The sequence below is a fragment of the Trichechus manatus genome, unplaced genomic scaffold (assembly GCF_000243295.1).
Source record: "Trichechus manatus latirostris isolate Lorelei unplaced genomic scaffold, TriManLat1.0 scaffold00010, whole genome shotgun sequence".
Lineage (NCBI taxonomy): Eukaryota > Metazoa > Chordata > Mammalia > Sirenia > Trichechidae > Trichechus > Trichechus manatus.
In genome coordinates, this window is record NW_004443946.1 from 23,246,810 (window position 1) to 23,260,839 (window position 14,030).

Here is a 14,030-nt window from a genome sequence, read left to right on the forward strand (position 1 = left end):
GTGGAGTATTATGCAAAGTTAAAGAACAATGATGAATCTGTGAAGCATCTCATAACATGGATGAAACTGGAGGACATTATGCTAAGTGAAATAAGTCAATCACAAAAGGACAAATATTGTATAAGACCTCTACTGTAAAAACTCATGTAAAAGTTTACAAACAAAAACAAACAATCTGTTGGTTACGAGGGATGGGAGCGGGGGGGGGACTAAATAGACAATAGATAAGTAGTAACTTCGGTGAAGGGTAAGACAGTACACAATACTGGGGAAGTCAGCACAACTTGTACAAGGAAAGGTCATGGAAACTCCACAGACATTTCCAGACTCCCCGAGGGACTGAATTGCTGGGTGGAGGGCTGTGGGCACCATGGTCTCGGGGAATATCTAACTCAATTGGCATAACACAGTTTATAAAGTCAATGTTCTACATTCTACTTTGTTGCGTAGCATATGGGGTCTTAAAACCCAGTGAGCAGCCATCTAAGATACTCCATTGGTCTCACCACTTCAGGAGCAAGGGAGAATGAAGAAAACAAGACACAAGGGAAAGATTAGTCCAAAGGACTAATGGACCACAGCTACCACAGCTTCCACCAGACTGAGTCTAGTACAGCTAGATGGTGCCCAGCTACCACCACTGACTGCTCTGACCGGGATCACAATAGAGGGTCCTGGACAGAGCTGGAAAAGGATGTAGAACAAAATTCTAACTCACAATAAAAAGACCAGATTTACTGGCCTGACAGACTGGAGAAACCCCAAGAGTATGGCCCCCGGACACCCTTTCAGCTGAGTGGTGAAGTCACTCCTGATGTTCACTGTTTAGTCAGAGATTGGACAGCCTCATAAAACAAAACAGGACTAATGAGGCACAGCAGTCCATGTACAAGGACTAGAAGGGAGGAGGGGAAAGGAAGGCAGGTGATAGGGAACCCAAGGTTGAGAAGCGACAGTGTTGACATGTTGTGGGTTTGTTAACCATTATTATAGGGCAATGTGTGTACTAACTATTTAATGAGAAACGATTTATTCTGCAAACCTTCATCTAAGGTACAAACAAAGAAAAAGAATTATCTATGTGAGATCAAATTGACAACAGCAGCTCAAAAGGGTTTGATGGGAAACCTAGGGGGCAGTGAGTTGAAGATAATGGTGATGGAATAATTTGGAAAAGGATAGTGAGAATAGCAGCACCACTGGAAGAATGTAATTGATGTCACTGAATTGTACATGTAGAAATTTCTGAAATGGTATTATCTTTGGCTATGTATATTTTTACCAAAATAGAAGTCCTCCAAGGTCAAGAAGGGAGAGTGTTGACATGTCATGGGGTGGTTAACCAATGTCATAAAACAATATGTGTACTGTTTCATGAGAAAATATTTGTTCTGTAAACTTTTATTTAAAGTACAAAAAAATTTAAAAAAAATTTGTGCAGAATAATAAAAAAAAATAAAATTGGTGAATTGTATTTTATGACTTATTCCTCAATGAAGATTTTTTTTAAAAAAAGGTTTATCCCATCTTATAAATAAGCTGATATTTAAGTTTCATTCCGTCAATTTTGGCCTATTATTTCAACATCATTAGACATTTATTTCTTAACCAGTATCATCACTGGGTACTCAATCCTCATTCAAATGCTCTCAACCTAAGTTTATAAACTGAGATAGGATCTATTTCCAACTTCAGAGGAGATTTCTTGGGCGGAGTTATAAATCTTTGAAAAATGAGCTTTTTAATGAAAGCAGGGCTAACACATCTTTAACTGTGGAGAGAGAATGGTATGCCTATAATCCCTTTTTTTTTTTTTGATCCTCGTGGAAAAATACAGAACATTGAAAATATTTTTTTATTATTACTTCATTTGTCAAAACCCCATCACTTATGCCACATTTCAAATGAGGTGTAATAGGTTTTAAAGATGCTACAGAGATCATTACAAAAGCTGTGGGATGCCAAATATAGTGGGGAATGCGGGATGGAAAAACAATTACTAAGCTCGACGTGAAATCCAGGCGACGGCAGCGCACATCAGCTTAGTTCATTGCCAAGAGTCCGTAAGAAGACAAATATGAAAGTTAAAATGGGAACGAGATAGGTGTGTTGACAGCTCTGCCTCCCATAATACACATCCATCCCAAGGCACCATTTGTTAAATCTTCAGTCTTTTTGTGAGGATCATCAATAGAGGTAATTAAGCAAAAGAGCAGCAAAAATTGAAGTTCCCAGAAAGGAGAAAAAGTTAGTAAAGCCATGACAATGAGGTGTCATTGCAGGAGCAAAGGCTGAACACCTGGAGCCGCCTATAGGGGTGAGGCAGAGTGAATGGGATGGGATGCCGGTCAGGACATGTAGAGCTCACCACTTCATGATGTTTCATAGTTTCAGGAGGTCCTGAAGGCAAAGGGAAAATGCCTCTGACTTCCTCATTAAGGGGAAAGAAGGATCCACAGAAAAGCTGGGACACATTATGAAAGGTTGTTGTTGTTAGCTGCAGTCAAGTCTTTCCCAACTCATGGCAACTCCATGTATACAGACTAGAACTGCTCCATAGGGTTTTTAAGGCCGTGACCTTTTGGAAGCAGATCACCTGGCATGTCTTCCAGGGCTCCTCTGCGTGGGTCTGAACCTCCAACCTTTTGGCTAGTAGGCAAACACTTAACTATTGGCACCACCCAGGGACTCCACATCGGTGTACAGACAGAAAGTATGTAAAGCTATGAAGAGACTGAATGAGATCACCTGGAGAGTAAGTGTAGCTAAGAAGGAAAAAAAAAAAAGCAATCAACGTAATTCATCACATGTATCAGTTTCCTATTGCTATGACAAATTACCACAAACTTAGTGGCTTAAAACAGCACAAACTATCATACAGTTCTACAGGTTAGAAATCCTAAAATCAAGGTGCTGGCAGGGCTATGTTCTTTTATGAGGCTCTAGAAAACAATCTGTTTCCTTGCCTCTTCCAGCTTCTAAAGGCTGCTTGCATTCCTTGGCTCATGGCCCCTACCTTCCATCACTATAACTACTTGCTCTTATCATCACATCTCTCTGACTCTCCTGTCTCCCTCTTATAAAGACCCTTGTGATTATATTGGGCCCATATGGATAATCGAGGCTAATCTCCCTATTTTAAGATCTTTAACTTAATCACATCTGAAAATCCCTTTTGCCATGTGAGGTAACCGGTGAATACAGATTCCAGAGATTAGGATGTGGGCATCTTTGGGGCGGGGGGCGGGGGCGATCATTATTCATCCTACCACACCACAGTAACACTGAAAAAGAAAAGCCATATATGATCACCTCAATAGATTAGGGAAAAGTATATGACTTAAATTTAACACTCATTCATGATAAAAACTCTCAGAGAACGCGGAATAGAAGGGAACTTCCTCAACCCGATAAAGGAAATCTACGATTATAGCTAACATCATACTTAATTCTGAAGGACTGAATGCTCTCCCCCTATGATCAGAAACATGACAAGGATGCCCATTCTCACCACTTTTATTCAACACTGTACTGGAGATTCCAAACCAGAATAATAAGGCAAGCATAAAGAATAATAAAAGGTATAGAGATTGAAAACGGAGAAGTAAAATTCTTTTATTTGCAAATGACATGATCATGTAGAAAATCCTAACAGATGCTTAAAAAAGCCACCAGAATAACTAAATTTAGTAAGGTGTGAGGATATAAGGTCAATTATATACAAAGCAACTGTATTTCTATATATTAGCAACAAACAAATGGAAATTAAGTTTTTAAAAATCTTTTACAATAGCATCGAAAAGACCCGATATGCTTAGGGATAAATTTAACAAAAAATGTGCAAGCCCTATACTCTGAAAACTCAAAACTTTGCTGAGAAAAATTAAAGAAAACCTAAATAAACAAATTGACCTTGTTGATGGTTCAGAAGACTTGACGTTGTTAAATCGGTACTCCCCAAATAGATCTATAGAAAAATCCCTACCAAATGGACTATAGTCCTGAATGTGAAATGCAAAATAATAAAGCTTCTACATAATAACATAGGAGAACATTTTTATGACCTCAGTGTAGAAAAAGATCTCAAACAAGACACAAAAAAAGCATTAACCATAAAAGAAGATTCATAAACTAAGCGACATTAACATTAACCTCTGTTCATTCTTAGGCCACCATTAACAGAGTAAAAGGCAAGCCAGCGTTGAAGACACACTTAAACACAAATAACTGACAAAGGACTCCTATCTAAAAGATAGGAAGAACTCTTACAAGTCTATAAGACAAAGACCCATCACCTTGTGGTGATGGACCGAAATTGGAAAAATTTGCAAAAGATTTGAACATTTCTCATAAAAATGGATATTCAAATAGCCAATAATCATATGAAAAGATGCTCAACATCATCATCAGGAAATGGCAAATTGCAGCCTAACAAGATAACACTATACACGTATCAGAATGACTAAATTTTTCTTTTAACAATATCAAGTCAACAAAGATGCGGAACTGGAACTCTCGCACATTGATGGTGCAAGTATAAATTAGTACAGTCACCTTGGAAAACATTTTGGCATTATGTAATAAAGCTGAATAAAGGCATGCTATGACCCAGCAATCTGAGTGAAAGAGTAACATGGTAACATAAAAGAGTAATATGTACACCAAAAAGCATGTACAAAATATTCATAGAAACAAATTTTCATAGTAGTCAAAAACTACAAACAATCCAAATGTCCATCACTTGAGTGGATTTAAAAAGTAGTAATATACTTATGCAGTGGGATACAGCAGAGAAATGCAAATAAAAGAATGAGAGCTACATGAAACAACATGGATGAACCTCACAAACTTAAACATTTACAAGAGGAGCCATACAAGAAACATGCACACTGATTCCATTTATATTAAAAATGAAAAAGTAGGCAAACAAAACTAAAGATTTATTTAGGGATGTGTCATTATACGGTAAAACTGTAAAGAAAACAAGAAAGCATTACCATAAAACTGAGGATAGTGATGACCTCTGATGGGAAGGACAAGGGTTGTGATTAGAGGGGGCACAAAGGGGCTCTAGGGCGCTGATAATGCTCAGTTTCTTTACTTGCATGGTGAATTGCCTGGCTATTCACCTGGTAATAAATGAATGAGACGTACTCTATTATTTTGTGTACTTTTCTGTCACCTTTTACAATAATGTGGTTGAAAGAAAACGAGTTGTGCTGGAAAAAAATAAAAGCTTATTATGTCAAAAGTTCATGCTTAAATAAGTAAAAGCTTATTATGTCAAAAGTTCATGCTTAAATAAGTGGAAAACAAGCAAAGTGCAAAAGTGCATTATATAATATGCTGCCTTTTGGATAAGAAAGAAGGGGAAACAAGAAAGTACTCATTTGTTCAAAAAGAAATATAGTAAGTAAAAACTAGAGACTAATTAGATTGGCTACCCTCAGTGGTGGGTGGGAACGGGGTAGAAAGGATTGAAGAAACGGACAGGACCAAATGGAAGGGGTATGACACTCCTCTGAATCCTTTTTGCACAGTTCTGAAATTTAGAACCATTTTGCACACTCAAAAACAAAACAGATGTGAGATTGTTAACCATTGTCATAGGGCAACATTTGTAGTAACTGTTAAATGAGAAACTATTTTGTTCTGTAAGCCTTCATCTTAAGTGAGAATAACAGCACAATTGGAAGAGCGTAGTCAATGTCACTGAACTGTGTATGCAGAAATTTTTTAAACGGTGTATCTTTGGCTATGTGTATTTTCACCAAAAAAAAAAAAAAAAAAAAAAGGTTGAGAATTTAGAGGGTTTATATGTTGTGGGGTTGTTAACCAATGTCATAAAACAACATGTGTACTCCTGTTTCATGAGAAACTATTTGTTCTGTAAGCCTTCACCTGAAGTACAATAAAATATTAAAAAAAAAACAGAAAGAAACCAACAAAAATGAGAGAAAATTACCTGAAATGGAATTCAAAACAGAAACAAACGAACTGAACCAGTTCATGAGTAACATAACCAAGACCAAAATTAACTCAAGTAATTTTTTAACATAGTATTTGAGTAATATGTCCTCAGGCTAAAGACAAAAAGAACTTGAAGCAAACACTGAACTCTAGTTAGAGGATTCCTTTAAGCAGAGGTGTAAGCTAGCAATTCTAAAGCTACTTTCTATGTATTCTAGTATTAAGCAAATTAGTGTTATTTATAATAGGAATTCTCATCAATGGAGAAGGGAGTTACAAATATGGAAGAGGGAAGACCAGAGTGAATATTGTGGTGATAGACTGGAAATGGCGGTATCGGTGTGAATTAATGGCTTTTAGTATATATAGACAAATATAGAAATAGATACAGACATGTGGATGTATGTGTATTCACACATACACACGTCTGTATCTATTTCCCACTTCTGTCAGCTGGGAGGGTCTAGAAGCAAAGGCACTCGAGCAGCAATGAGCACACCTAGCTCCCAGATCTTGATTTCTAAATGCCATTCTCTATTAAAAGGAACTAGGGATACTTAGAGCAATGGCTGATTCCAGGGTTGGAATGAGCCTCACTATCTTACTATGCCAAAAAGTGAAGAAAATGCTCAGTGAATGATGGGGTCATGTCAAAAGGACACAGGAATCAGCTTGAGATGTCTCCCACTGGCCAAACCTGGCACAATTTGAGTATCAATATAAACAATATTAAGTAAATATAACCTATTGAATAAAGTAAAAATCCAGGAGTCCACAATGATATAATATATAAACAGGACAGAAGGGAAAGCTCTTCCTAACAAAAAGTCAATTAATAAATATAGAAGAAATGTACTCACTAAAGTACTTAGGGATAAAAGGACATTATGACTGCAACTGACTCTCAAACAATCCAAAACTAAAAGACGTGTGTGTGTGTGTCATACACACACACACACACACATGCATACATATATTCATATGTTACACATATATACATATATACACACATACACAAACAGCAAATGACAGCAAGAGACAAGAGTGTAATAAATAACACAAATATGGAAAAATGTTAATATATAGGCACTCCAGATGAAAAGTATACATATAGGAATTCTTTTAACTATTCTTAGATTTTTCTGTAAGCCCAAAATACATCGAAAGTTAAAAGAAAAATCTCACACAATATAGAAAATCAGACATTTCATAAAAGCAGAAAACAAAGATGAAAAATTGTTCAACCACTTAAAATAATAACACATGATTTTTTGCTAATTAGCACGAGAAATATAAATGACAATACCCAGTGGCAGCAAGGTTCTGGAGAACCTAGTATTTTCATACTATGCTGTATGAATGATAATTGGTCAATCTTTAGATCAAAACAACTTGGCAATATGGACCAAGAACAATAAAAATGTACCGACTCTAGTGATTCTACTTTTGGGACTCTATCCTAAGGAAATAAATACTAAATATTGAAAAAGCATTATAAACAAATATAATCACTTTAGCTTTATTTAAAATACAAACTGGAAAAAATCTAAATATACCACAGGAAAAGGTTAAGAAAACTGTGATATAATCACAGAAATTATTCAGTCACTAAAATGGATGGGTCTATAAAAATTATGTAAATATGAAGAAATGCTTACAACAAATATAATATGCTAAAGTAAAAGTGTATGAACAGAATAATTACAAACTACGGTTTTAAAAGTATCTATGTGCAGAAAAAGAAGACTAAAAATTTATAACACTGTTACAGTATTTGTAGTGTGACGGTATTGGTGGGTAAGTTTTTCCTTTTCTGTATCTTCCTAACTGTCAATAACTGTTATTTTAATAATGAGGAATATGTAACTAATAAAAGAAAAAAAACTAAGCTACTACTTTAATACTGAGCTATGTGTTCATGAAGTGCAGCTGGAAAAATTTCAAAAGGCGCAGAAAGGGGGAAAAAAAGTCATGACGAAGCAATATATACAAATACCTTTATTGTGTTTTTAAACATACACAACCTGGTACACATGTGAGTGGGAATGCTGAACAACTCCAGTAGGGGAAAGGTTATAAAAGATGCATAAGAAATGTTCACACAGAAAATATGACGGGAATAACATCCTTTCTTATAAAACAAGCATATTCCATGCAAAGGAGAGAACTGTGACAAAGTATGTTAAAGCTTAAGAGCTTGCTACAGAAATGAGGTATTACAGTGGACAACAGGAGTCTTGCAAGCTTCTCTTTGTGAAATACTCACTGGAGTCTCATCCGTTTCTCAGGGGGGGCCTTTGTGCTCACTGTTTGTTGGACGTTCTTTGTGGTCTCTTTCTCCTCAGGTTTTACAGCTTCTGGTATAGGTTCTGCCTCTTTCTTTGTCTGATCCACTAGACATCAAAAGCAGAATTTTTTGTAAGGGAATGAGGGTAAAGAGATGAGATAAAAATTAGATAACAGCAATTCTGAATGGTTCAGACTCTTTCAAATTCATTTTTAACTACTTATTTTAACTTTTAAATTTAGGTGTTTCATCAGATAGGTGCATTTAAGAACCTATTTACAAACCTAAAAAACTGATAACCCAAGGAAATTTGTGATACTGGACAAAGACACATGGCATTTAAATATGACATTATGCATTAACAAAATATATAAATACCCTATCCCAGCTCAGTAGATAGTTTAATACCGTTTTCAAAGATTAAACAGAAGACCTTTTTTCATGCTGAGATGTGAACAAAAAACAACCTCAAATCACCCTGGCTTCTCCATACCTCTTCAATACCTACTCTTTCCACTCCCATTTGTCTTTTAAATATCAACATCACTACCACAAAAGCACCACCTGTGGCAATTCAGCAGATCTCAAAGGTTAGAAATGACAAACTACAAAGAAAGAGTCTAGGACGACAAATGACCACAGCTCATCTCACAGTCTTAGTTGTTACTGAGTTTAAACATGTTGTTGGTCTTACGTCAAGTGTAATAAAGACATCAGATGAACTATACCTGGGACAGGCTTTTCTCCAGACTTTTGCTGCAATTAAAAAAAGAGAGGAGGAAAAAGAAGAAGAAAACAGGGCAGGTTAGCAAAGTATTTTTTCCTTGATTTCATAACTCTTATTAAAATTATATTTTTATTCAAATTACATTATAAATGACTTCATAAAGAGGAACTACTATTCATGTACCATAAACTGTGGTACATGAACACTTATTTCCCTGTTTCAGAGTAGACACAAATCTAAAATTAGAAGAAAACAGTCAGCCATAAAAAACCTTGGACACCTATAAAGCCCTTTACTGCTGCACTAAGTCCATAATGCTTTACAAATAATAGTTAAGTAGAATCCAATAGGAGGGAAGAATGGCACCTTTCAAGACTCCAGAGACAAATTTGCTTAGAGGATATGAGCTATAAGAAAGGAGAATGAAAATTTCGATGAATTTCTGACTTTTAAAGTTGGCAACATACCAAACCGCATGGAAGTAAAGATGGAGGGAGGAGTGGGGAGTTATTTTCCTAGGAGCATAAGGCTTCTGATGATTATACTATTGTAAATCAAACTACAAGAAAAACTGATGGGGTACTAGGGGTGAGGAAGAAGGACAAGTCCTCCACTCTGCACAGCAATTCTTTTTCTTGGTTGGGCCCAGTCATCTTCCTTTCCCATTACCCAAGTTGTATGTTCTCACTGCCTACTCCTCCTCACTCTTAATTAATGATTCTGCCTCCAATGTTCAAAAAAACAAAAAGGATGCCAACGCCACCGACTTCCCTCCTATCTACTTCTCAACTTAGTGTATCTTTACCTACTTCCCTGTCATCTCAGAGGAAAGAAGTGATCTCATTTCCAAGATTAACACCTTCATTCGTTTTCTGAATTTCTTTCTAAATTCACACACACTCCCTAAGCTCTTGCATATTCCTGACTAAACACTACAAAATTTTCTGACTTCACATGTTCCAGATTCATGCTGCCAACTGCCTAACAGGCTACTCTAATTGTAAGTCCAGGAAACCCTTACACTTAAACTGAGCTCCGTATTAATAGCCACTGTGTAGGAAAGGAGTTAACAGACAAGGCCTAAGACTGCTAGCCTTAGAAAGGTATGCTTGCAAGGTTGGCCCTTACTTGGTGTCTAGGAACTTGAATTTCGAGAAGGTTCCCACCATTCCCTAATCATAAGGGTGGCTCACTGTACCTAGATTGTTTGTACAATGTGGCTTATAGTGAGCATCTGCTTTCCCCTGGGGAGTATGAAATTTTGCTACGTGCCAGATAGAGGGTGCCTATGTGACAAACCCCCCAAAAAACCTTGGGTGTCCAGTATCTAACGGACTTCCAGCAGAAAGATCGCACATATGCTGCTACATTTTTGCTGCTTGGGAAGAGTGCACTCTGTGTCATGCCTCGTAAGAAAAGAGCAAAAGGAAGCCTGGACGCAGATTCCTCCAGACTCTGTCTGTGTCTTTTTCCCTCACGATCCAGCTGTTTTTTCTTACTATGTCACTGTAAGCCCCACGCATCTGGCACTTTGTCACACTGTGGGGGCTTGCGTGTTGCTGTGATGCTGTAAGTTATGCCACCAGGATTCAGACACAGGCAGGGTCATCCATGGCGGGCTAGTTTCAGCTGAGCTTCCAAACTAAGACAGACTAGGAAGAAGGACCCTGCAGTCTACTTTTGAAAAGAACTAGCCAGTGAAAACCTTATGAATAGCAGCAGAAAACTGTGATAAAGTGCCAGAAGATGAGCCCCCCAGGTTGGAAGGCACTCAAGAGATGACTGGGGAAGAGCTGTCTCCTCAAAGTAGAGTTGACCTTAATGACGTGGATGGACTCAAGTTTTCGGGACCTTCATTTGCTAATGTCGCACAACTCAAAATGAGAAGAAACAGCTGTAAACATCCACAAAAATCAGAATGTGGAATGTACAAAGTATGAATCTAGGAAAACTGGAAATCGTCCAAAATGAAACGGAACCCATAAACATCAATATCCTAGGCATTAATGAGCTGAAATGGACTGGTATTGGCCATTCTGAATCAGACAATCATATGGTCTACTATGCCGGGAATGATAAATTGAAGAGAAATGGTACTGCATTCATCCTCAAAAAGAATATTTCGAGATCTATTCTGAAGTACAACACTGTCAGTGCTAGGATAATATCCATATGCCTACAAGGAAGACCAGTTACTATGACTATTATTCAAATTTACACACCAACCACTAAGGCCAAAGATGATGAAATTCAAGACTTTTATCAACTTCTGGAGGCTAAAATTGATCAAACATGCAATCAAGATCCACTGACAATTACTGGTGATTGGAGTATGAAAGTTGGAAACAAAGAAGGACTATTAGTTGGAAAACAGGCCTTGGTGATAGAAACAATGCTGGAGATTGCATGATAGAATTGAGCAAGACCAATGACTTCTTCATTGCAAATACCTTTTTTCAACAACATAAGTGGTGACTATACACGTGGACCTCGCCAGACAGAATATACAGGAATCAAATCGACTATATCTGTGGAAAGAGATGATGGAAAAGCTCAATATCATCAGTCAGAAAGAGGCCAGGGGCTGACTGCGGAACAGACCATTAATTGCTCATATGCAAGTTCAAGCTGAAACTGAAGCAAATTAGAACAAGTCAGCGAGAGCCAAAGTACAGACCATCTCAAGAACATTTTTGACGTGTTTAACACTAATAACCAAAGTCAGGTTGCAGAATGTCTTCACGGACATCATACATGAAGGAAGAGGTCATTAAAAAGACAGGAAAGAAAGAAAAGACAAAAACAGATGTCAGAAGAGACAGTGAAACTTGCTCTTGAAAGTCAAGTAGCTAAAGCTAAAGGAAGAAATGATGAAGTAAAAGAGCTGAACAGAAGGTTTCAAAGGGCAGCTCGAGAAGACAAAGTAAAGTACTACAATGACACATGCAAAGGCCTGGAGATAGAAAACCAAAAGGGAAGAACACCACTCGGCATTTCTCAAGCTGAAAGAACTGAAGAAAAAGTTCAAGCCTCGAATTGCAATACTGAAGGATTCTACAGAGAAAATATTACATGATGCAAGAAGCATCAAAAGAAGATAGAAAGGAATACCCAGTCACTATACCGAAAAGAATTGGTCAACGTTCAGCCATTTCAGGAGTAGCATATGATCAGGAACTGATGGTACTGAAGGCACTGGTGAAAAACAAGGCTCCAGGAATTGACAAAGTATCAACTGAGATGTTTTAGCAAATGGATGCAGCAATGGACATGCTCACTTGTCTATGCCAAGAAATATGGAAGACATCTACCTGGTCAACTGACGGAAGAGATCCACACTTATGCCTATTCCAAAGAAAGATGATCCAACAGAATGTGGAAATTATATTATTAATTAAATTATATTATTAATATCACACCCAATATATTGACAAGGAACTGGCAGAAATTCAAGCCGGATTCAGAAGAGGACGTGGAACCAGAGACATCACTGCTGATGTCAGACAGATTCTGGCTGAAAGCGCAAAATATCAGAAAGATGCTTACCTGTGTTTTATTGACTACGCAAAGGCATTCGACTGTATGGATCATAACAAATTATGGATAACATTGTAAAGAACGGGAATTCCAGAACACTTAACTGCGCTCATGAGGAACCTGTACATACATGAAGAGGCAGTCAATTGAACAGAACAAGGGGATATCATGTGGTTTAAAGTCAGGGAAGGAGTGTGTTAGAGTTGTATCCTTTCACCATACTTAACTCAATCTGTATGCTGAGCAAATAAACTGAAGAGCTGGACTATATGAAGAACGGGGGCATCAGGATTAGAGAAAATACCCATGGAAGCGGCAGTCAGGAAATCAAAAGATGCATTGCACTGGGCAAATCTGCTGCAAAAGATTTCTTTAAAGAGTTAAAAATCAAAGATGTCACCTTGAAGACAGGTGTACCTGACCCACACAATGGTGTTTTCAATCGCCTTATATGAAATGTGAAAGCTAGACAATGAAGAAGGAAGACCAAAGAAGAATTGATGCCTTCAAATTATGGTGTTGGCAAAGAATACTGAATATACCATGGACTGCCAAAAGAACGAACAAATTTGTCTTGGAAGAAGTACAGCCAGAATGCTCCTTAGAAGCAAGGACGGCAAGACTTGAGCAAATGTTCACTCATGCTCATTCATGTTTCAATACTGCATGATCTATTCCCATTGTCTAGATCAGAACTACCCAACGGAAATATCATGTGAGCCACAAATGCAAGTTACATATATACTTTTAAATTTTCTAGTCATTAAAAAAAGTAACCACATGTGAAATTTTTGTATTACACTTTATTCAACCAAATATATCTAAAATATTATTTCAACATACAATCAGTATTTTAAAAATTATTCATCAGATATTTTACACTTTTTTGGGGTCCTCTTTGAAATCCAGGGTGGATTTTACACTTACGTCACAACTCAATTTGGTTCAAATGCTCAAATGCTATGGTTCAAATGCTTTACATATGGCTAGTAGTTACTATACTGGATAGCACAGATCTTCCCCTAGCCTACCTAGCATATACTATGTGCTCAGTGAATGAACAGTCAATCAGACCTAACCTTTTACACTCTGCAGCGGTTGCTCATCATCCTGTTATTGCTGTTATGTTGTTAGGTGTCATCAAGTCGGTTCTGACTCATAATGACCCTATGCACAATAAAATGAAACACTGCCTGGTCCTGTGCCATCCTCACAATCATTGTTATGCTTGAATCCATTGTTGCAGCCACTGTGTCAGTCCATCTAGTTGAGGGTCTTCCTCGTTTGTGCTGACCCTCTACTTTACCAAGCATGATGTCCTTCTCTAGGGACTGATCCCTCCTGATAACATGTCCAAAGTACGTAAGACGTAGTCTCACCATCCTTGTTTCTAAGAAGCATGCTGGTTGTACTTCTTCCAAGACAGATTTGTTCACTCTTTTGGCAGTACATGGTATATATTTAATATGCTTCACCAACAGCACAATTCAAAGGTGTCATTTCTTCTTC

The 14,030-nt window shown here is 37.4% G+C and overlaps 1 protein-coding gene across 1 annotated transcript in view; it reads right to left on the reverse strand.

The window, feature by feature from the left end:
* Window positions 1-5,922: 5,922 nt before the first annotated feature.
* Window positions 5,923-14,030, reverse strand: part of MED6 (mediator complex subunit 6) — a 28,276-nt gene continuing 20,168 nt past the window's right edge. Inside the window, exons 7-8 of the mRNA XM_023726336.1 lie at window positions 8,986-9,013; window positions 5,923-8,363 (exon numbers count right to left, since the gene is read on the reverse strand). Coding sequence (XP_023582104.1) covers window positions 8,233-8,363; window positions 8,986-9,013 — 159 coding nt within the window. The 3' untranslated portion in view covers window positions 5,923-8,232. The remainder of the gene's footprint in view (window positions 8,364-8,985; window positions 9,014-14,030) is intronic.